The sequence below is a fragment of the Chrysoperla carnea genome, chromosome 2 (genome assembly GCF_905475395.1).
Source record: "Chrysoperla carnea chromosome 2, inChrCarn1.1, whole genome shotgun sequence".
Lineage (NCBI taxonomy): Eukaryota > Metazoa > Arthropoda > Insecta > Neuroptera > Chrysopidae > Chrysoperla > Chrysoperla carnea.
Window position 1 is genome coordinate 93,138,330 of NC_058338.1, and position 23,118 is coordinate 93,161,447.

Below are 23,118 nucleotides of genomic sequence, written 5' to 3' on the forward strand. Positions count from 1 at the left end.
GGAAGCGCAAATAAATACATTTGAATAGTAAGTTGTAATGTAATTTACCATTTATATGCGTTTCCACCATTTATTTCATTGGGTTTAATTTTTTGTTTCGGAACCCTCTAAAATATTTTTTAGTGGACCGATTGGTGAATTTAAACCATCCTCGCTTCCATTTAAACACACACAAAAAATTTCATCAAAATCGATCCATCCGTTTAAGAGAAGTTCAAGTAAAAACACTTACAGAGAGTTCCATGATTTTTGTTCACTCAAAAAGTGCTCATCGTGCCAAAAGAAGTTTTCACTTCAAAAATTTTCTGAATTTACTAATGCTGATCCTTTGAGGATTGGTTTATAGTAGTTGTGTACACACCCATACTGCGATCAGTCAAGCGAACGATAGAAGAGGGGTCAGATATATGCTATCAAAGCGTTTATGATTGCGTTGGTATTTAAATGAATATACTAAGCTTGTTAACAAATTGTATATTGCATACAAATAACAGTTATGACAGTCAGTCCGTTAAATGTTAGAACACACCTGGTCTGTCAGCCCTCATGTATGTACAATAAATAAATAATATTCAATGAAATTTTTTTTAGAGGTACTTAATTATATATTAAACATCAGTTCGATTCTAAAAACTGACATAAACCCTGTGTTGTATTTAAGTTAAACAAGTTATTATCGTTAAAAACTTTGCGGCAAGAAACTCAATCGATTAGTAGACTCCAAGTTAAATTTGGTTTGAAAAATGATATAAGCTTTGAGAAATTATATGTTGAAATTGCTGCTATAATCTTAGAAAATACAAAACATTTCGAAAACCGTGAAGTTAAAGTGAGGTAAACCTTAATGAAAAACATCTTGATCGTGGAACTTGAAAATGGAAAACTAATGGGAAATAACTGTATGTTATAAAAATAATTTTTAAATTTACAACCAATGACCCTCCATTTATTCCTAAAAGAAAATTTTGTTAAAATCAAGTCGTTTCGCTATAATCTTTCGTGTCGAATAGCGTGAACAACCCGGTACATTTCTACAAACTCCCCTTTTTTAATAAAGAATCAACGCATATGTTTAAAAACGTTTGTATAAAAGCATTTAATTTATTTTCATTCAGATCGACGTCTTATAAAATCATCCAAACTACAAAGGTTTTCTATATCAGTATAGTATGCAAGTACCAATTTCCAAGAAATTTGGAAAATGTTATAGTCCAAGAGGTCATTGCTTGAAAATCGATGAAGCAATTTACAACATCCACACAAATGCAAATAGAACCGGACTTTTAATATTCTTAATGTTATCGATTTTTTTTTTGCTTACACCTTTACTCTTGTGATGAGAGAAATTCTAACAATTTCTAATGGAATTGAAGAAATTGTTGACTTGAAGTTACGTTGAAAAAATTATTATTCTTAATTCCAAAACAGATTAAAAAAAAGTTATTTATGTTTTAAATCCAGCGTGAGTGAAATGCTCATAGCACTAGCTAAAAATTATGAATTTTTTTTTGTATTTTTGAGTTCATGTATAAGTAGCGTGTTTTCTTAATTTACAAAAGTAATTTCAAAATAAACAAATTCTTAATCCTTTAAAACAGATGTTAATCAAATATTTCGAGCAAAAACTTTTTCAAATGTTCGCCTCTTCCACTAATCTATAAATTTTTTATGTTTGATTATAGTTTATTGGATGATAAAAGAATCAAATAATGAAACAGAACAAAACAAAACAAAAAAGATATTGATGTCATATAGTACAATTTTTTGTAGTGCAAACAAAATAAGAAAGCAAGCATCAATAAAAATTTGAAGTAAAAAAAAATGCCCTTCGAAGAAATTGTTCATAAAACGAAACCCTATTTTTATATTAGCACCAATTTTCTCTTGTATTGCTTTATCATAAAATATTATCATGTTCTTCAAAAATATACCTACGCAACATAGGGGAAATTGTCAAGAAAGACACTCTGTTGGTATATTGCAATAGGGTACTTTCGGTAGTAAAAATAAAATATGAAATTTGAAAAAAGTTAAAATTTATGTCAAAATATACTTAAATATTCTGATTTCGAGTCATAAAAGCACTTTTTTTTTTATAATATTAAAATTAAAAATCGAAAATTATAAACTGTATGCCACGTGACCTAAAACGCGGACAAGCCCTGATGTGATGTCATATCGGTATGAACCATAGACCATCAGTTAGTTCAGTGTAGACAGTTGGGTATAAAATAACCATAGATAATAAATATTTATATTTATTATAATTAGTTATCTCTGAATATATCTGTCAAACTTATTTGTGTTATTTCGCATAATGATACCGATATTAAATCATAAAATTGAATGCCCGCGTTTTTGACAGTTTAAAAGAGGTTTAAAATTTAATTTAAGTTTCTGGCAAGAAAGCGTGTGTATTTTTCGGAAATAAATTTTTGATGGCTTTTTATTAGCAAAATCAACATTTTGAAGAACTTTTTCCAATATTGTAGAATATCCTATTTTTATAACCTGTATATATGAAATATATACTAAGTTTAGTCCCATGTTTGTAACGCTTAAAAATATTAATGCTAAGAACAAAATTTTGGTGTAGGTACTTTTAAAATCATATATTCAGTCCATTTCCGTATGTCTGTCCGTCCATAACCACGATAAGTCAAAAACGAAAAGAGAAATCAAGCTGAAATTTAAATTCTAGAAATGGACATGACACGGTACCGATATTATGGTGGTATATTGTAAGTATTTTCTGAAAAACAAGTTATATTACACAAAACAAGTGAAAACAAACAATTGCTTGAGTTAATTGTTTAAAAACCATGTAAAGACATGATGACCCTTGTCTTGTAAATAAAGATATCATCTACTCTCAGATAGCCACACACATGTAACAGATATTCCCATCTAATACATACTAAAAATTTTGTACCTAATTTGAGCCCTCGCGGATAAACAGTGATATTAAACAAAAAATGTTTCAAACAAAAGCTATATCTTATATATTTAAACGAGCAATTCTTGTATATATATATATATCAACAATCTTGGAAATGGCTCCAACGATTTTCATAAAAATGAGTATGTAGGGGTTTTTTGGGGCGATAAGTCGATCTAACAAGGACTTTCATTTTTAAAAAACGTCGTTTTATCCGTCTTTTCATGAAAAACTGAAACCAGCAATGCAAATTATAACTCTTCCTGACATCTATTGGTGTATATCGTAGTTAATGAAATACAATGCAAATTATATCTCTTCCTGACATCTATTGGTGTATATCGTAGTTAATGAAATAAAAAATTGGTATTTGTGTGGAGACATTTAAAACGGTCTTCTATTAGTGATAAAATTTGTGTCTTTTTAAGAATGCCGAGCAAAGCTCGGTCATCCAGATATTATTTTTTTATAAGGAAAATTTTTTACATATAAACTTTTGTTCTATCTCTAACGTTTTACAAGATGGGTAGTCCGGATCCAAGACCCAATTGACAAATGTTGCTCATTTACGAACTCAACCTTAGTTTTTACGTCTTAAGCACGCTATTAAAATTTCAACTTGATATCTCTTTTCGTTTTTGAGTGGTCGTCGTGTAAACAGACAGACAGTCGTGTAAACAGAAAACGGACTAATATGTTGATTTTATGAACACATATAACAAAATTTTGTTGGTAGCATCAATATTTTCAAGCGTTGCAAATTTGGGACTAAACTTAGTATAACTTGTATATATATTTCATATGCATGCCATTAATTACCCATGTCACCCTAGCCCCCCCACCATCGCAAACCAAATTGGCTCAACCCAAAAAATTTTGTGCTATTTATGTGCTAATTAGTTGCTCTATTCCCGATTTTTGTGCTCCAGCCGTTTGGCAGGAATCGACGATTGAAATTGGGGGGGCTAGGTTGACGTCACGCTAGCCCCCCCAAATCGTAATGACGACACAAATTGAAAAAGTGAATACATGAGAATTTTGTGCTATTTATGTGCTAATTAGTTGCTCTATTCCCGATTTTTGTGCTCCAGTCGTTTGGCAGGAATCGACGATTGAAATTGGGGGGGCTAGGTTGACGTCACGCTAGCCCCCCCAAATCGTAATGGCGACACAAATTGAAAAAGTGAATATATGAGAATTTTGTGCTATTTATGTGCTAATAAGTTGCTCTATTCCCGATTTTTGTGCTCCAGCCGTTTGGCAGGAATCGACGATTGAAATTGGGGGGGCTAGGTTGACGTCACGCTAGCCCCCCCAAATCTTAATGGAGATACAAATTGAAAAAGTGAATATATGAGAATTTTGTGCTATTTATGTGCTAATTAGTTGCTTCATTCCCGTATGATGCCTTTCAGATATCATCTGTGTGACAGGAAATAGTCCATTTCTTTCTGAGTTCACCGCACAATTGTACAAAAATATTTCGCCTGTTTTTGTTTTATCAGCCTTTTTAATTTTTTTATTATGCTTCCTGTAGCATCGATGTAAATAGACACAGTTTCATTTGATGCATATGAACGATACACATCTAATTTAAAATTCGACCAATAATGCACAAAAAATGGATTTAATCCTATGTTATGAATTACATTTTTCATTGGTCCCATTTTCATTATTTCTATTGAACTAACCGGATCTTTATGATAATATTTTTGTTGCTTTGATTTGTTTTTTGCATTTCGTAAAACATTTGATTTAAACAAATGCGGAGGCTCAATTTTATCACCGCATTCCATTAAATTTTCTGCCATATCGACCATTAATTTTGCAACGCTCATTTCATCAAATTTTTGTGCAACCGCTTCCCTAACTGGATTTCTAAGGTAGCGTTTTCCGCAAAGATTCCCTGCACCTTTAATAAATTTACATTTTATTTTGGTAATTATATTTTCATTGTTATCGATATAACATTTTATTAATGACCCGCATTTGCATGTTCCACGTGCAAACCCAATTTGCGCGTTCCTATATAACTTATTCTTTTAAAATTGAATCCGCACGATAATTTCGTACATTCCCAAATTTTGTGGGAATAAGTTCATAACTATTACATTTTGTAAAAAAAATATATGTATATATGTAAAATTTTTATGTTTTTTTGAATAAATTTATATTTTTCGAACCAGTTTTTTTGTTTTTTTTTTTTTGTTTAATCAGCAATGTGTATTACCAAAAAAATAAGTATTGGGTTTTAGAGAGAACATACGGTTTAAAAATATGCAGAGTACACCAACGTGGCCCGGACACTCGTAAGCAATTAAAATTTATTTGTAACAACTTTTTAGAAAATTGTTACGCGTTATTTAATTCTCGATAAACAATTAAAAATGTGTCGGGTGCTGAAACATAGCTCGAGAGGATTTTTCTATTGCAAATCGATACAATTTTAAATAAAAATAATATCAATTTTACGGGTACTCGGATCACAGCAATACAGATATTCGTGAATAATTGCGTAATCACAGCCGTTGCTCACATACCCTTTGATGACAACACTTCTAGTGGTAGATTTCAAAACAAATTATAAAAATCAAATTAATTTGAGTACACGGGTACATTATCTAAACTTGTTGGATTTTCTATATAATTAATTTAGATAGACATAGAATTATGTGTAAACATTACCAGAAGAAATTAATAAATGATTTGGATTTTATTATCCGCAGATCAATAAAATATCAACTACAGATATTTAAATTCTTTCTATACAACTATCGATTATACGAGTAACCTATGTAGAGTTTGTGTCGTTAGTTTTAAGGTATGTAAAGGTTTCACTGTAAAAAGTAGTGCCATTGAGAAAATGTTACAGTGGATACTCGGAGCAACGAAAAATCAACAAAATCACAAAAATTTATTAATTGAATTTGTATTGTATTTAACATGGTGATGAAGCTAGCTTAACGTTTACCTGGTCCCATCGTGTTAAGTTATGGTCGTATTCTGCTAAACGGCTTGAGCAACAAAATCGGGAATAGAGCAACTAATTAGCACATAAATAGCACAAAATTCTCATATATTCACTTTTTGAATTTGTGCCTTCATTACGATTTGGCAGAGTTAACGTAACGTTAACCTAGCCTCCCCACATTTAATCGTTGATTCCTGCCAAACGGCTGGAGCACAAAAATCGGGAATAGAGCAACTAATTAGCACATAAATAGCACAAAATTCTCATATATTAACTTTTTCAATTTGTGTCGCCATTACGATTTGGGGGGGCTAGCGTGACGTCAACCTAGCCCCCCCAATTTCAATCGTCGATCCCTGCTAAACGGCTGTAGCAACAAAATCGGGAATAGAGCAACTAATTAGCACATAAATAGAACAAAATTCTCATATATTCACTTTTTGAATTTGTGCCTTCATTACGATTTGGCAGAGTTAACGTAACGTTAACCTAGCCTCCCCACATTTAATCGTTGATTACTGCCAAACGGCTGGAGCACAAAAATCGGGAATAGAGCAACTAATAAGCACATAAATAGCACAAAATTCTCATATATTCACTTTTTGAATTTGTGCCTTCATTACGATTTGGCAGAGTTAACGTAACGTTAACCTAGCCTCCCCACATTTAATCGTTGATTCCTGCTAAACGGCTGGAGCAATAAAATCGGGAATAGAGCAACTAATAAGCACATAAATAGCACAAAATTCTCATATATTCACTTTTTGAATTTGTGCCTTCATTACGATTTGGCAGAGTTAACGTAACGTTAACCTAGCCTCCCCACATTTAATCGTTGATTCCTGCTAAACGGCTGGAGCAATAAAATCGGGAATAGAGCAACTAATTAGCACATAAATAGCACTAAATTTTTTGGATAGAACGAATTTGTTTTGTGGTAGTAGGGGAAGGGCATGTATAGGTTTCACTGTAAACGGTAGACATTTTCGTAAATGTTTTACCGGTTTCTTAAAGCACATAAATAGCAACTAATTCCCATATATTCACTTTTTGAATTTGTGCCGTCATTCGGATTTGGGGGGGCTAGCGTGACGTCAACCTAGCCCCCCCAATTTCAATCGTCGATTCCTGCCAAACGGCTAGAGCAACAAAATCGGGAATAGAGCAACTAATTAGCACATAAATAGCACAAAATTCTCATATATTCACTTTTTCAATTTGTATCTCCATTACGATTTGGGGGGGCTAGCGTGACGTCAACCTAGCCCCCCCAATTTCAAACGTCGATTCCTGCCAAACGGCTGGAGCACAAAAATCGGGAATAGAGCAACTAATTAGCACATAAATAGCACAAAATTCTCATATATTCACTTTTTCAATTTGTGTCGTCATTACGATTTGGGGGGGCTAGCGTGACGTCAACCTAGCCCCCCCAATTTCAATCGTCGATTCCTGCCAAACGGCTGGAGCACAAAAATCGGGAATAGAGCAACTAATTAGCACATAAATAGCACAAAATTTTTTGGGTTGAGCCAATTTGGTTTGCGATGGTGGGGGGGCTAGGGTGACATGGGTCCATTAATTAATAGTCACAGAGGTAGAAGATACTGTTAACTATCCTGTCGAGTTTCAACATACACTGAACCCATTGGGATACCACCTCATATTCTTCATCTAAACATTGGTGCATCATAAATGTTGTTGCGTAATTTAAATCCCCCAAAATTGTGTAATGGCATCAGACTACGAGTCAAAACCATCCAAAGAAACGTTATCGAAGCAACAATTTTTACAGGAAAGTATGAGGGTGAAAATATATTCATTTCGAGAACTCCTCTGATTCCATCTGACTATGATTTTGAATTTAAGCGTTTGCATTTTCCAGTAAAATGTTGCTATGCGATGACTATCAATAAAGCACAGGGTCAAGGTTTAAAATTAGCCGGTGTAGATTTACGAAGTGACTCTACTCTAAATTGTTAAAATTAAGAGAAATAAATTAATGTGATGAAAAATGGAAATGTAGTTGTTATTTATAAAAATTGTCATACATAAAAAATAAAGGACGTAAAAATATAAAAGTTAAAAGAAAAAAACAAATGTCCTATGTTTTATGGTGACAAATTTTTCGTGGTGTAGGCCTACTGGGACCAGTGTTGCCAACTTTCAATTCTCAAACCCACTAAACAGACGATAGAAAACCACTAGAAAACCACTAAGACTTCTGCCACAATAAAAATTCAAAACTTTAAATTTATTATGAAGCAAATAATTGAAAATTTAAAACTTATATTTCTGAAATTCTATTTAGATTTTTATGATGTTGTTCAATTAACTTTAGGTTAATAAAAATTCAATTAATATGTATGAAAACAGTTCTTTATATAAAATAGAAAAACAATAGAGTACACATTTTTACTCTATAGCAAACAATATTTTACTCAAACAAATCATAAATTAAAACCACTAAAAAAAACCACTAACCACCAAAAAGTAAATAATCCCACTAACAAAATATAAAAACTGCTAGTTTTAGTAGTAAAACCACTAAGTTGGGAACACTGACTGGGACCCGCCACAAACAACGGCAACGCATTCCAATACATAGTACCTCACGGGAGATGTGGAAATCTGTGTACTGACTGGCACTCTAGTTTCCTATTTAAAATTTGAAAAATTTACAATTTGAAATATTCACATCCAAATGGTTAATACGCCCAGTGCAGCGGGCGGAAATCAGCTATTAACTTCCTAAAGTGAGAAGTTAATAAAATAACTTAATTACATTAATTATTATAATAATAAATATTTGACATATATTTTATATTAAAACACATCAAACATTATTTGATAATGATCAATATCAATATTTATTGATGAAGCTATATTATTATTATTATTTTATATATTGATGAGGTTATAAAGGTATTTTGTAAATATTGAATAAAAACATAACAATACAAAATACAAATATATATAATAAAATAAATAGTTTATCATTTAATAATGAAAACTATTTTATATTGTTTAAAATAAATAAATAAATAATATATTATTATTATTATCAATTAATTAAATTATATATAATATTTTTATTGTGTTAAATATTATTATTAATCATATATAATATTAAATATTGTATATTGGTTTGTATTGGTTGTTATAGGTTACGTTATTATTATTGCTTTATAGATAGTTTTATATATAGATCTTTTAGAAATATATTATATTAATTTTTATACCATGTATATAATATGTAATATATATCAAGGTATACTAAGTTTAGGCCCAAGTATGTAACGCTTAAAAATATTGATGCTACCAACAAAATTTTGGTATGGGTGTTCATACAATCACCCAATTAGTCCATTTCCGGTTGTCTATCTGTCGTCTGTCGTCTGTCCGTCTGTCATCACGTTTACTCAAAAATGAAAAGATATACCAAGCTGAAATTTGTATAGCGCGCTGAGGACGTAAAAAGTGAGGTGGAAAAACAATTGAGTTAATTGTTGAAATACCATGTATAGACAGTGTTGATTACACTCTCACATTACACAAATATACATGTCACACATATACAACTGATAATCCTATATTAATACATACTATACAATTTGCATCTAATGTGTGTCCTCGTGGGTAAACAGTGATGTTTACAAAAAAATGTTTCAAACAAAAGTTGTTTATTCGATTGTGTCAAGCTTTACTTTGTGGAATTGCATTTTAATAATTGAAATATACACTGCTAAATAAAAAAAAATTTTAAAATATATTACGTGTATATTTCAATTATTAAAAGTTGTTTATTTTTTGATAAGGAACATTTTTTATACTTAAACTTTTGTTCTATCTCTAACGGCTTACAAGATGGGTCCAACGGACTCAAAACCCATTTATCTTATATGTTTCTCATTTACGAACTCAACCTTACTTTTTACGTCTTAAGCACTTCTTAAGTACGTCCGAAGGGCGCTGTAAAAATTTTAGCTTGATATCTTTTTTCGTTTTTGAGTTATCGAGTTGACAGACGGACGGACGGACGGACGGACAACCAGAAATGGACTAATTAGAAGATTCTATAAACACCTATACCAAAATTTTGGTTGTAGCATCAATATTTTTAAGCGTTACTAAACTTTAACTTGGGACTAAACTTAACATACTATGTATATTTCATATATACATGGTATAAAAATTACATAGGGGCCGAAACTCGAACTCTCGATTATTGTGATTCAATCGGAACACATTACTGGTATTGTTTGGGAAAAATTCATTATAAAGAATAATAATGTAAAGACAAAATCAGTATTGGAATTATGTGCTGGAAGTTCGAATGGTGATTTTTGAATTTAAAAAAATCAAAAGTTGTGCTAAAATGTGCACATTGCAGCACAACTCTAGCACAATTTAATCCACAACTTTTCATTTTTTTAATTCGAAAATCACCTTATAAATTCCAGCACATATTGGAATTTATGTATTTAAGAATTATTTAAGAATTTTATGGACTGTACACTTGAAAATTGTATACAAACTAACCATATCATTTTTCAGTGATTGTAGAGAGTGTTGTTGAAAATGTGGACGGATCAAAAATGTTCAAATTTAGTGTATTTTTCCGATTACTTGGAGATTATACTACATTTCTGAATAAACTATGGATATAATTTTCTAGCTTTCAGCTTCAAACCTTCGTAGATGGGTATTATTTATCTTGTTCAATAAATAATATTCTATATCTCTTGTGTTGAAATAGTTTTAATTAGAAACCAAACACTTTATTCGTACCATACACATAACATTCTGTTCCTGTAGAATATATACAGGAATACAACATCGGTACCTACCTATGTATATATAGGAGAAAGATTGTCCAGGGAATAAACAACAAAAGCATATCTTTTGATAATAATGTAATTTCATATTAGTTTATTATAAAATAGTTTGTGAAATTTACTTACATCCTGAATAATGTTTTGTATTGTGTAGTTCTAACTATCTATACTTATATGAGATGGATTTCTAAGTTGAGTTCGAGTTTAGAGTTCTAACTACGACGACCAACATTATTACATACTATACGTCCTATATGTATGATATAGGCACCTTTATCGGCTCTTCCATCCATAATAATACTCAATAGACTTTGAGATGGATACTGAGAAACAAATATATAAATATATATATAGTGTGTCCCCGGATAGAGGTAACTATACTTGTAAATTTCTTTATTTTGCATTTTAAGAAAAAAAGTCATTCTTTATAAGAAGTTTTGCTTATTCTGAAAAGTATGTAGGTATATTAAAAACTTATTAATAATGTACAGGGTAGCCAAAAATTTGGAATCACTATTTTCATTTTTGGTAAACTACCTTCTTTTTTATAAGTTGACAAAATGTTACAAAGAAAAGTTACTCGCAATTAAAAATTATGATTGTATACAAAATATCAAGAAGATCCGTGTACTTTAATTATAGCATAATTTTTTTATTTGAACAAAAGCTCTAATTATAAAAAAACGTAAGAAAGAAAATAATAATAAGTCAATTAACATGTACTATCCGAGAGTGTAATTTTTTGTGGACTAGTTTAGAAAATTGAATAGAAAATTTATTTTCTCGGATAAACATTCACTAAGAAAGGAATTGTCAAAGTTGGAAAGATTTTTAGTAGAGTGAAATTACGCCTTGTGTATGGATTAAAAGTTCGAGCAGCGAAACTTTGGGGTTATTCTTTTCACATCAAAATAAGTATTTTTTGAAATTTTTTACTTTCCCGGAGTGGTGCAACATGTTTAAAAAACAAAATGGCGTCAAAAATGAAATTATTTTCAGAAATTTTATCATTTTTATTTTATATTCGCAAAAGAAGACATCGGTGCATATCCAAATTTGGTAGTTTTGTAGTCCATGTTAAGAACTACTCCTCATAATTTTTTGGTGGGGTTTCGTCCCTTCCCCTCCCAGTTATATATATATGTATACATACATATGGTAAAACAGTTCATTTGACTATAACTTGAAAAATGTTCGATTGATTTTAATGAAACTAATATCAATAGTAGGTTTTATTACTTACAACTTTCGGTTAAAATTTTAGCGAAATCCGTTAAATAATTCGGCCAAAATTTCCAATTTAGGGAATTGTTTAAAATGGCTGCCATTTTATGCCATTTTGTCCTACGAGGTTAAATTTTTTTTTAAATTGTAGCATTTTTTATTTTCTTTCGATTTTATCGACCCCCAAAACCCCTTTATACGTCATAAAAATTTTGAATTTGCAAAAAATATGAAAGCGGAAGGGGAAGGGGCGGATGTTGTAAAAAGTGCTATATTAATAAAAACATCTAAAATTTTGGGTTACTTTAGCATTTTAAGCTATTTTGACCTCTTTTTAAAATCTTTTAAGATACATTTATTTCATACACCCCTTCCCCCTTACAGCGCGGGGGTTAAAACTTAAAAATTTTGCTTTAAACCATATAGACCTCTTTTAAAAATAGTTTTCTCATGTCATAGCAAAAAACACCCCCCAAAGCCAGTCCATACACCCCCCAAACAATTATTTCCAGAAAGTGTTAAATTTTCCGTTTTTCGCAAAAATATGGATCAAGGAGTCATTTTACGGGTAAGCCACTTATTATAAAATCGAAAGAAAATAAAAAATGCTACAATTTAAAAAAAAATTTAACCTCGTAGGACAAAATGGCATAAAATGGCAGCCATTTTAAACAATTCCCTAAATTGGAAATTTTGGCCGAATTATTTAACGGATTTCGCTAAAATTTTAACCGAAAGTTGTAAGTAATAAAACCTACTATTGATATTAGTTTTATTAAAATCAATCGAATATTTTTCAAGTTATAGTTAAATGAACTGTTTTACCATATGTATGTATACATATATATATAACTGGGAGGGGAAGGGACGAAACCCCACCAAAAAATTATGAGGAGTAGTTCTTAACATGGACTACAAACCTACCAAATTTGGATATGCACCGATGTCTTCTTTTGCGAATATAAAATAAAAATGATAAAATTTCTGAAAATAATTTCATTTTTGACGCCATTTTGTTTTTTAAACATGTTGCACCACTCCGGGAAAGTAAAAAATTTCAAAAAATACTTATTTTGATGTGAAAAGAATAACCCCAAAGTTTCGCTGCTCGAACTTTTAATCCATATAACAGCCTTTTTTTGCTTAGATTTACTCCAGTATTTCTTGATATTTTGTATAGAGTCATAATTGTTAATTTCGAGTAACTTTTTTTAATAACATTTTGTCAACTTTTAAAAACGAAGGGTAGTTTACCCAATAAAAAAAAATAGTGATACCAAATTTTTGGCTACCCTGTACATTATTTAGAAGTTTTAAATATTCCTACATACTTATCAGAAGAAGCAAAACTTCCTATAAAGAATGACTTTTTTTCTTAAAATGCAAAATAAGAAAATTTACAAGTATAGTTACCTCTATCCGGAGACACACTATATATATATATATATATATACAGGGTGATGCAAGTTAACAACCGGGCAGTGATGTACCCATGGCTAAAACCGGCTAAAGAAATAACGTATAAGTGACTAATTACTTTCTTTTTTTTTGGATATCAATGCAAAGAACGACTCTATCTAGCGATATAAAAAATTGTTCACACTATACGAGACGGACGATTATGGCTAAACGGCTTGATTATAACAAAATTATCTTTCTGGGATAGATGGAGGTTTATGTGGAGGGCTGTATATTTTCCAATTACTTTTGTTATATACTGGGTGACCGGAAGCGCGGAATGTATCAAAGTTGTATTTAAAAAAGAATGGAACACTCTGATTATTATTTCATTTTTAGATTCTACGGGCAAAATAAAGGTGTTTTTCATTAGGTTTACCTCACTTTAACATCACGATTTTTAAAATATTATGTATTTTCTGAAATTATAGTAGCAATTTTAACGTACAATTTCGCAAAGCTTATATATTACAGGGTATACAGGTTGTTGCAAAAATATGCCTTAAAAATTGTTTGTTTTAAACGACAATAACTTGTTTAATTTAAATAAAACACAGCGTTTATGTCAACAGTAAGTGTAAATTGTTACACTTGCTTATAAGTATCACATATTCGTTGTGTGCGTAGTCATGCTAGGGACAATAAAATCGATGCCAGCGCTTCCAGTGAAAAATTTTGGCGTTAAAGGGGCCTGTTATTACTAATTTTCAGTTCTTTACATGTTAATTTTATAGAAATGTTAAATTAAAATTATTGAAAAACACTTATTAATTAAACTTAATGCATTAAAAATTGTGAAAATAAGAAATCAAATGGCACAAATATTATTTTTCAAATGTAAATTATCATAATTATTTATTTAAATTTGTGAGACAATAATATTAAATTTTCAATGTAAGTCTTAAATGCAATCCATAAAATTATATATGCATCCATACAATTCTATAATTAAAGTAGTGTATCGTTACCATGGAAACGAAACTCACGCACGGAGCGAATACTATCAACATTTATACAGCTAACTTTGTACGTTTTCATGAAAAATCCTATTTTTAGAATCGAACTGATTTTAACAAACTGATTTTTAAATATACAATCGGGAAAGCGTCCTTTTCTATTGAACTTTAACTTTTCATGAATAATTCGAACACACAAGCTTTGAAAAATGGAAAATTTTAACAGTATAAACTAATAACTTATGGTTTATGGTAAATCATCCCGTTTCCTGTTTTAATAACGGTAATGATAATAATAACGTTATATGAAACATTACATAGCTTATACTGACAAATTTCCAATTTTTCTAAGTTCACGTTTTGGCCATTGTATGTCAACTTTCTAATTTTTCTAGCAGCCGTTCTCTTGTTTTTTTTTTATAACTTGAACCAACTTGTAGGTTACAAAGTGGTTCAAAAATATGTTGCTCGCTCGTCGGTATATATTATAATTCGTAGCGCAGGAGCTGCGTTAGCTAAGCGAATTCCCTCAGAGATTGAAAAGAACAGATTTTTCCTAAAATCGAATATTGCCTTTTTAGAGAGATATTGCATTTCAAGAATTTTTATTTCAAAAACTAAGCATCTAGAGAAAAAAATTACAAGAGTACTTTTTTGCTTAAAACTGATCATAAAGTACAAATATATATATATTTAAAAAAAAAATCCATATTTTGTACTTTACTCACCCCCTACCCCTTGTTTATCTGTCGATTTTTCTCATTAACGAACTTGAACTTTCAAATACCCACACCCTTTTTGATACCAAGTTTTATTCAAATCGGACTTAAATTGAGACCGCCACCTAGACACATATGTATAAATAAATTTTAACGGTGATCATTTTTGACGTCTATAAGGTAGGATCGATGAACATTTGAAGTAATTTTTTCAAAATTCCACATCAGTATAAAATCAATAACTCTAGTTCCTTCGGTAAGTTGCTAATATCTCAGAAGTTTAACAAGTAATCCAATTAACCTAGATAATCACCACTGTCTATATATGGTATTTGAATGATTAACTCAGCCAATTGTTTGGTTTCACTTGCTCAAATAATAATTTAGTATGAGTGCTATGGTTTTTCGGCAAGCCCTGTTTTCCAGTGTGCATAATAATATAGTTTAGTTGTACAAACATAAAACAAAAGTTGTATCTATTACATTATAACGTGAATGTATATGTATGTCATGCTTATGATAATACTATATACGAAATTATTACACTTGTATTACGAAGACAAAAAGAGAGAGAGAGAGAGAGAGAGAGAGAGAGAGAGACGAAGAGTTTAACTTAACTAGCCAATGAAAACTAATTACCTAACAGTAACTGTTTTCTACCTATGCATAATATAATGTACATACGTCTTCCTTCTGTTGTCTCAATTCTACCAACAAATTCTCTCTACCAAAACTCGTATGTTTGGCTAAGAAAGTCCTCAATTTCGAATTGAATTACACCTGTGTATACATACACATTATGTGGGCGTACGTACACATTAGATCAGTTAAAATATCTAAATCAATTCTGAAAATTTTAGAGGAGGTTGCCCGATTATTTAAATAAATAAATGATTTTAAAAGTAGACATATTAATAATGTTCTAATGGGAAAACGGTAGATGGATGATGTGTTTTCTTAAATTTCTCTAAAACTAATAGGTGGAAATTAAAAAAAACTATTTAAATAAAAGTTAAAAGCTTAATAAATTATTGAAAAAAAAGCCGTTGTGCCCGGCTAATTAAGGATGTATAAACACGGTAGTGGGAAAACAAATTTAAAAAATATATATATTTTCAATTTGGATGGTAAATTATGTTATAACTTGACGATATTAGACGAAAAGTAATAATGAAATTTTTCGATATCTGGAGAAATTTTCAAAATATTGAAAATTGAAATATTTGTTTAATAATTAAGCTTTCGATATTTCGAAAACCAAGGTAGATATCGAAAAATTTTATTCTTATTTCTCGTCTACATTAATGAAGTTATAACAAAATTCATCATCAAAGTTGAAAATAAGGAATAAATAATTTCAACCACAAGTTTAAACTTGTCTTGGTGCTCCTACTACCTTAAGCAAATTGATTTAAATGAAATTGTAATCTTTTTTGATTAAGAATTTTATACATTGATTTGGAAATTGTTTAGAATTTTTTGTCGAAAATTATATCGATTTGATTCAATATTTTTGAACTTGTGTGTATATGTAGGAAGTGTGCAATATGCACATTTTGTATGGATCTTATTTCAGGTACAAATATTATGTTCTGAATTAATAGATTTGTAAATAAATATTGTTCTAAATATATAAAATATTAATTTATTTGTCTAATAAATTTTAAATGATTGGTAATTGTATACAGGATGTCACAATGTTTTGTTCACAGCAATTAATTCCTGGATTATAATCCCAAAATTAGCGCAATAAGTAATTTTGAGCCAAAGCACACTTTTTAATTAAAAGTTGTATATTTTTTTATTAATTCATAAACTTTGGTTTATCTATAGAATAGCATATCCAGTGAAATTTACAGTAAAACATGTAAAATGCCAAGGTTTTTCTGTTTAAATTTTAAAAACCTTGTCGGCTGTCAAGCTGTTTTTGCGTTTCCATTGTCAACGCTATCACGTAATTGGATAATGGGTAAATTGGCTCAACACTCAAATCTTAATTTGGTTAATTTTGTGATACTATTTACAATCATCTGTCAAATCAATAAAAAAATAACTTAAGCAAAAGTTGCAGAGTTTGATTGGGGAGGCATCATGTTCTGACGTCAGATTGTATCTAGTTCCCTGGGCTGGGTTGCTTTAAAAGTCAATTTAAATCATAAAACGTGAAAGATAGAATAACACTTTAAATTAGAAAGTTGATCCTCATTAAAAAAAAAAACATTTTTTCAAAAATCGTCAACTTTCGGAGGAAATTCGACTTTATATTATGTCATTATTGCATTTAATTTCTGCTTATTTGAAAACGCAACACTTTTGAAAAAGTGTAAAGTTTGAAGTCGACTCACGAAGTTACATGTATGTATTATTCAATTTACCAAACAGAGTTCTGTCTTTCGGAATATTTTGAATATTGCTTTCCATAACTTTAAAAATTGTTTTGTTCTATTCTTACAAAATAAATAATATTTCGAGAATGTATCATCGGACGGTATAGAAAATTGAAATGGTTTTAAAAGCTCTTTACGTAATTTTATAAGCTACTTTTCTTTGTATCACTAGCTTTTTAAAATGCCGATTTATAAAATTTTTGGAATCATTTGTAGTAGATTTTATAAATATTACATTTAAAATTGTTGAACAATTCATTAAAAGTCAACAAGTCTTTAAAAGGATCCGATATCATAGGAAATATTTATAAGCATTCTAAAATAATTTGTACCTATTTATTAACCAAGATAATTGTTTAATAGGAATAATGGTTTAAGAACTTGGATAGCTTTTACTATTGCAGTAATTTACTTCCTGGAAATAACACAATTTTGGAGCATCTGTTATCAATTATACCTATTTATTCATAAACTACGCCAAATTCAATATTCATTTCTGCCCAATTAGTTATTAATATTTTACTATGAAGATGTTCTTGTGTAAAGTAATTCAAAGGAAAATTTTCAATTATTCCTTTAAGGCTAATTTTAATACGGGATGTGCTAGTTTTCATAATAGAAAATTTGTTTATCAGGGATTGATCACACGATGTCTTTTGAAACTTTAAACGCGTTTTTCTGTAAACAACATTTTCAAATTCGGTGAGCTTTAAGTAAGTTTTCTCCGAAACGATTTGACCAATCGGTTTCGAATTTTTCCACAATCTTTTAAGATATTTTCCCCAGGTATTAATCGAAGGAATAAGATTTCTGAAAATTATTTTGATATTCGAAACACTGGTTGTAGTCACTTTTCGGGATTCAGTTCCGTCTTCGCTGCGACTTGAATCTCCTCTATCGTATCAAACGGTATCCCCGGAGCGGTCTTTTGAGCTTGCTGAACAGCCAGAAGTCGCACGGCGCCAGATCAGGTGAATACGGTGGTTGCGGAACGATATGGGTTGAGTTTTTGACGAAATGATCACGAATTATGAGTGCAGTATGGGATGGTGCATTATCGTGGTGTAAAAACCATGAATTGTCTTTACACAATTCCGGCCTTTTTAGGGGGATAGTGTTACGCAAATGACGCATAACGTTCAAATAATATTCCTTGTTGACTGTTTGGCCGGGCGGAAGGAATTCATAATGCACAACAAACGCGGGCATTTTAAATTGAAATGTCACCTTATTTTTTGGACACAGTATTTTTATATTTATGTAAAATAAATGTTCTTCCCGTTAATTACGTAAAAAACTCATTAAAAAAAGTTTTTTTGCCCTCGCAACTGGATATAGCCCCTTAAATATAAGAGTTTTTGCTCTTTTTTTACTGCAGTTTCAAGGATATGCTTTACATTTTAAAACAATACATCAACAAGATATTTTTTCCTTTGCCCAAAAAATAGACTAGAATTTACTTGACCAATTTTGTTAAAATACTTAAATTACTTACCAATCATAGAAAAGAGATCAGAAATATAACTGGACTCTTCATAGCCATTTTCATCTTCTTGTGAATCTTTTCGGGAACGATCTAATATAAAGCTGACACTTAGACCAAAATATGCTCCAAACACATGTACAAACATAGATTCTCCAGGATCACTAGCCTAAACAAAAGAAATTTTTATTAAATTCTCCAAGACGTTTATAGATTTCTGTAAGCAATTGCTCCTGTTTTTACGACATATTTTTAGATTTATCGAATTCTTTAAAAATTTCAAGAAAATATTTGTATACCATGCATATAGTCCCAAGTTTGTATAAAAATATTGATGCTATGAACAAAATTTTGGTATCGGTGTTTATAAAATCACCTAATTAGTTCATTTTCGGTTGTCTGTCCGTCTGCCCGTCTGTCTGTCAACATGATAACTCAAAAACGAAAAAGATATCAAGCTGAAATTTTTACAGCGTACTCAGGACGTAAAAAGTGAGGTCAAATTTGTAAAAGGTCAATTGGATCTTGGGCCCGTAGGACCCATCTTGTAAACCGTTAGAGATAGAACAAAAGTTTTAATGTAAAAAATATTCCTAATAAAAAAATAACCAACTTTTGTTTGAAACATTTTTTCGTAAACATCACTGTTTACCCGTGAGGGCGCAAATTAGGCGTAAATTGTATAGTATGTATTATATGGGAATATCAGTGTGTGACATGTATGAATGCGTAATGTGATAAAGTAATCAACACTGTCTATGCATGGAATTTCAACAATTAGGCAATTGTTTGTTTTCACTTGTTTCTGCAATAATTTGTATGTTTCGAATGAAGGTGTAGATTTTGACATGTTTGATCACTATTTACATTCCAGAACTGTACTGAAAGGTACCAGATTGCTATAGCGTGCCTTAGTTTTGATTGATGTGATCTTTTTAAAAGTTTTATTTTTTTAAAGATTTATTCAGGATTTAGAAAATAATATATGTAAAAGTACAAAAATGAATTTGGTGACGTGATTTGAAAATTTTTAAAAAGTGTAAAAATTTGAATTGTGTTCGTGTTTTAAAAGTTTTAAACGATAAAAGTCTGTAAAGAAAATCAATTCAATTCAATAGAATATTCAACATTAAAACATGAAAAATTTTCTCTATTAAACTTTTCATAAGTCAACAAAAAAAGGTACGTTTTAAGCTGTTTTATACTTATAAAACGAAGGAAAAATATTTCGGGTAAAAAAATATTATTTTCTATATAATTCACCAAAAAATTTCTTTACATATTTTCAAAATTGACTTCTTACATAATATATAAATATTAATAATGTAGGAGCTGACACGCTTTTTAATTAAAAAAGGTAATCGGACAATGCTTGGCAAGTTCATGGCTGATAGCTCCAGCGTTTTCGAGATGATTCCGACTAGAAATTTCAGTATGGCATTGATTCGGTCCAAATAGGACACACTGAATGTCAAACTTGCGGTAAGTGAGGAATTCAAATTAGGCCAAATACTAATAAACACCAAGACCAAAAAACGGCTAATTTGGCTGTCTTTATGCTACAAATTTGTCTCGCTCATCACTAAGGCCAACGTTTGGGAAATAAACAAATTATGAGGTTCTCCCTAATTTGGCTTCCTAACTAGACAGCAGTTTGGAAGCCATACTTGATATTCATAGCCCAAAATCTAGTATGGTTTTCTTCTTTGGTGATAGCCCAAACTGGGTTTCCTTTATAGGCTGCAATTTGGAAGCCACACTTTCAGCAACAATTAGGAAGGCCTGATGTGGATACTAATAGAAATAAATAGAAATAAAAATATAATAACCCAAAAAAAATAATAGAAGGCTGAATTTACGCCCGGCTAGGTTGAGATCATCATACACAAGAGTGACTTCCGAATTCATGCCACATTAGGCATTCCGGTTTAGGAGGGCAGATGGACTAAACAGGGAATTCAGAATGCCTCATTCAAAGCTTATATAAGCCTAACTGATATTTCTAGTCGGCATATTGCAGTAATATATCAACCTAGTTATAGATACTCTGTGTCACAATATCTGCAAAGAGCAAATGTCAAAAAAGTGCCATACTTTTTTCTCTAATATATATTTGGTGATAAACATCCCTATCCCTGTATATTATGAATATGAAAGTAAGGGTGTTTGTTTGTTTGTTACGCTTTTACGCGAAAACTGGCGGATGGAATTGAATCAAACTGTACAACAATATAGCTAGTACATCAGAAAAACACATGAGCTATAAATTATAAAGATATATTTAAAAAAAAAATGACAAAAAATAAATTTCTCCTGACATTTCACTGCTCCATCCATGATCATCACTTAGAACCATAAATTAAAGAATCCTGTAAAAATTTAAAATAGTAAATGTACAACAATTCTCAATGAATTCTGGCTATTTTACACTTAAAAAAATTGAAAACTGTGCATATATTTTTGCTGTGTAAAACAATCCCATCGAGTGTTACGGAAGAGGGATAAATAAGATCAAGAGACTTGGAGACTATAAAGCGGTGGTTTTTACTTTTAAGCCCAAACCTTAAAATTTTTACAGAATTAATAAAAATGTATTATAATCAACTAGTTCAGATTTTGTGACACAGAGATACATGACCAGCAAAAAAAAATTTCAATTTTATCACTTTTCCAGTAACTCGATCAGTGCTTCAATATTGACGATTTAAGTCCGGAAGAATGGTATACAATTAAAATTTCTTACTGCTGGCTGACTGCAGTAAGGATAACAACTTTCCACTTTAGTTTAAGGCCCAATATATCACGAAAATGTAGGATTTACGTGTAGAGGAAACAAAAAGTCTTCTCTATAATCATCAGTTATGAATTTACCAATCATCACACAGTTAGGGTTTCTAAATAAAAATCCATGTCAACTCCTTATCTATATCATAGTTTTATCTATTTGATAGATGATAGCCATTAACGAACACTACAAACTATTACGTTTGTCATTTATTTTGTTGTTTGTGTCCTATGTTTGTTTTTATTTTTCCTTGTAAAATTCCATTTTTTTTCTACCAAGTCAGCTTTTGTTTGACGGCAAAGTGACGCTACTACATAGCTAGTTGGTTGGTTGGCTATAATGTATGGTTTTGTCCTTTTTTTTTAAATTTTTATACCATGTACATATGAAATATACATAGTATATTAAGTTTAGTCCCAAGTTTGTAACGTTTAAAAATAATGATGCTAGGAAAAAAAATTTGTCATAGGTGTTCACTAAATCACCTAATTAGTCCATTTCCGGTTGTCCGTCCGTCCTTCCGTCCGTCTGTCTGTGGACACGATAACACAAAAACGAAAAAAGATATCGAGCTGAAATGTTTACAGCGTACTCAGGACGTAAAAAGTGAGGTCAAGTTCGTAAATGAGCATCATAGGTCAATTGGGTCTTGTAACCCGTTAGAGATAGAACAGTTTAAATGTAAAAAATGTTTCTTATAAAAAATTAAACAACTTTTGTTTGAAACATTTTTTCGTAAACATCACTGTTTACCCGTGGGCGCCAATTAGGCGGAAAATTTAAAAAATGTACTATACTTGATTATCAGTTATGTATGTATCACATGTTTGTATGTGTAATGTGATAAGGAAATCAACACTGACTATGCATGGTATTTCAACAATTAACTCAGTCAATTGTTTGTTTTCACTTGTTATTATTGCATTGTATCGAGTTTTTATAAAATTTATTATTATGTTTTTTAATGGTATTGATGTTGCTAATGTTATCATAATCGTTCGACGTTCGTTCGATTTTTATTTGTTTTTGTTTATAGGTATAAAGTTTCTTGTGTCGTTTTTAAGAATCCGTAGTTGTGAAAATTCAAGGGATATTTATCCCATAACTGACTAGCTTGTCGGTATCAAGATATTCCGATATCAAAAAACTGAAAATTATCGAGAAAATTTGAAATTTTATTTATCAACTAATCATCCATTTATGCGTCTTCTGTGAAAAATTCATATCGATTTTCTACGATTTAGAGAAATTAACTATCAAAGTCAGTGTTTTTACCAAAAAACTTTTTTCATTTTTATCTTCACAGCTCTTAATTTTGATTATAATAGCTAAAAATTTGAGGAATATTGATAAAATTTT

General features: G+C 30.4%; 1 protein-coding gene across 1 annotated transcript in view; it reads right to left on the bottom strand.

Annotated features, from left to right (window-relative positions):
• LOC123293058 (ammonium transporter Rh type A) overlaps positions 1-23,118 on the bottom strand; it is a 98,720-nt gene that overhangs the window by 44,801 nt on the left and 30,801 nt on the right. Inside the window, exon 6 of the mRNA XM_044873773.1 lies at positions 18,987-19,143. Within this exon, the coding sequence (XP_044729708.1) occupies positions 18,987-19,143 (157 nt within the window). The remainder of the gene's footprint in view (positions 1-18,986; positions 19,144-23,118) is intronic.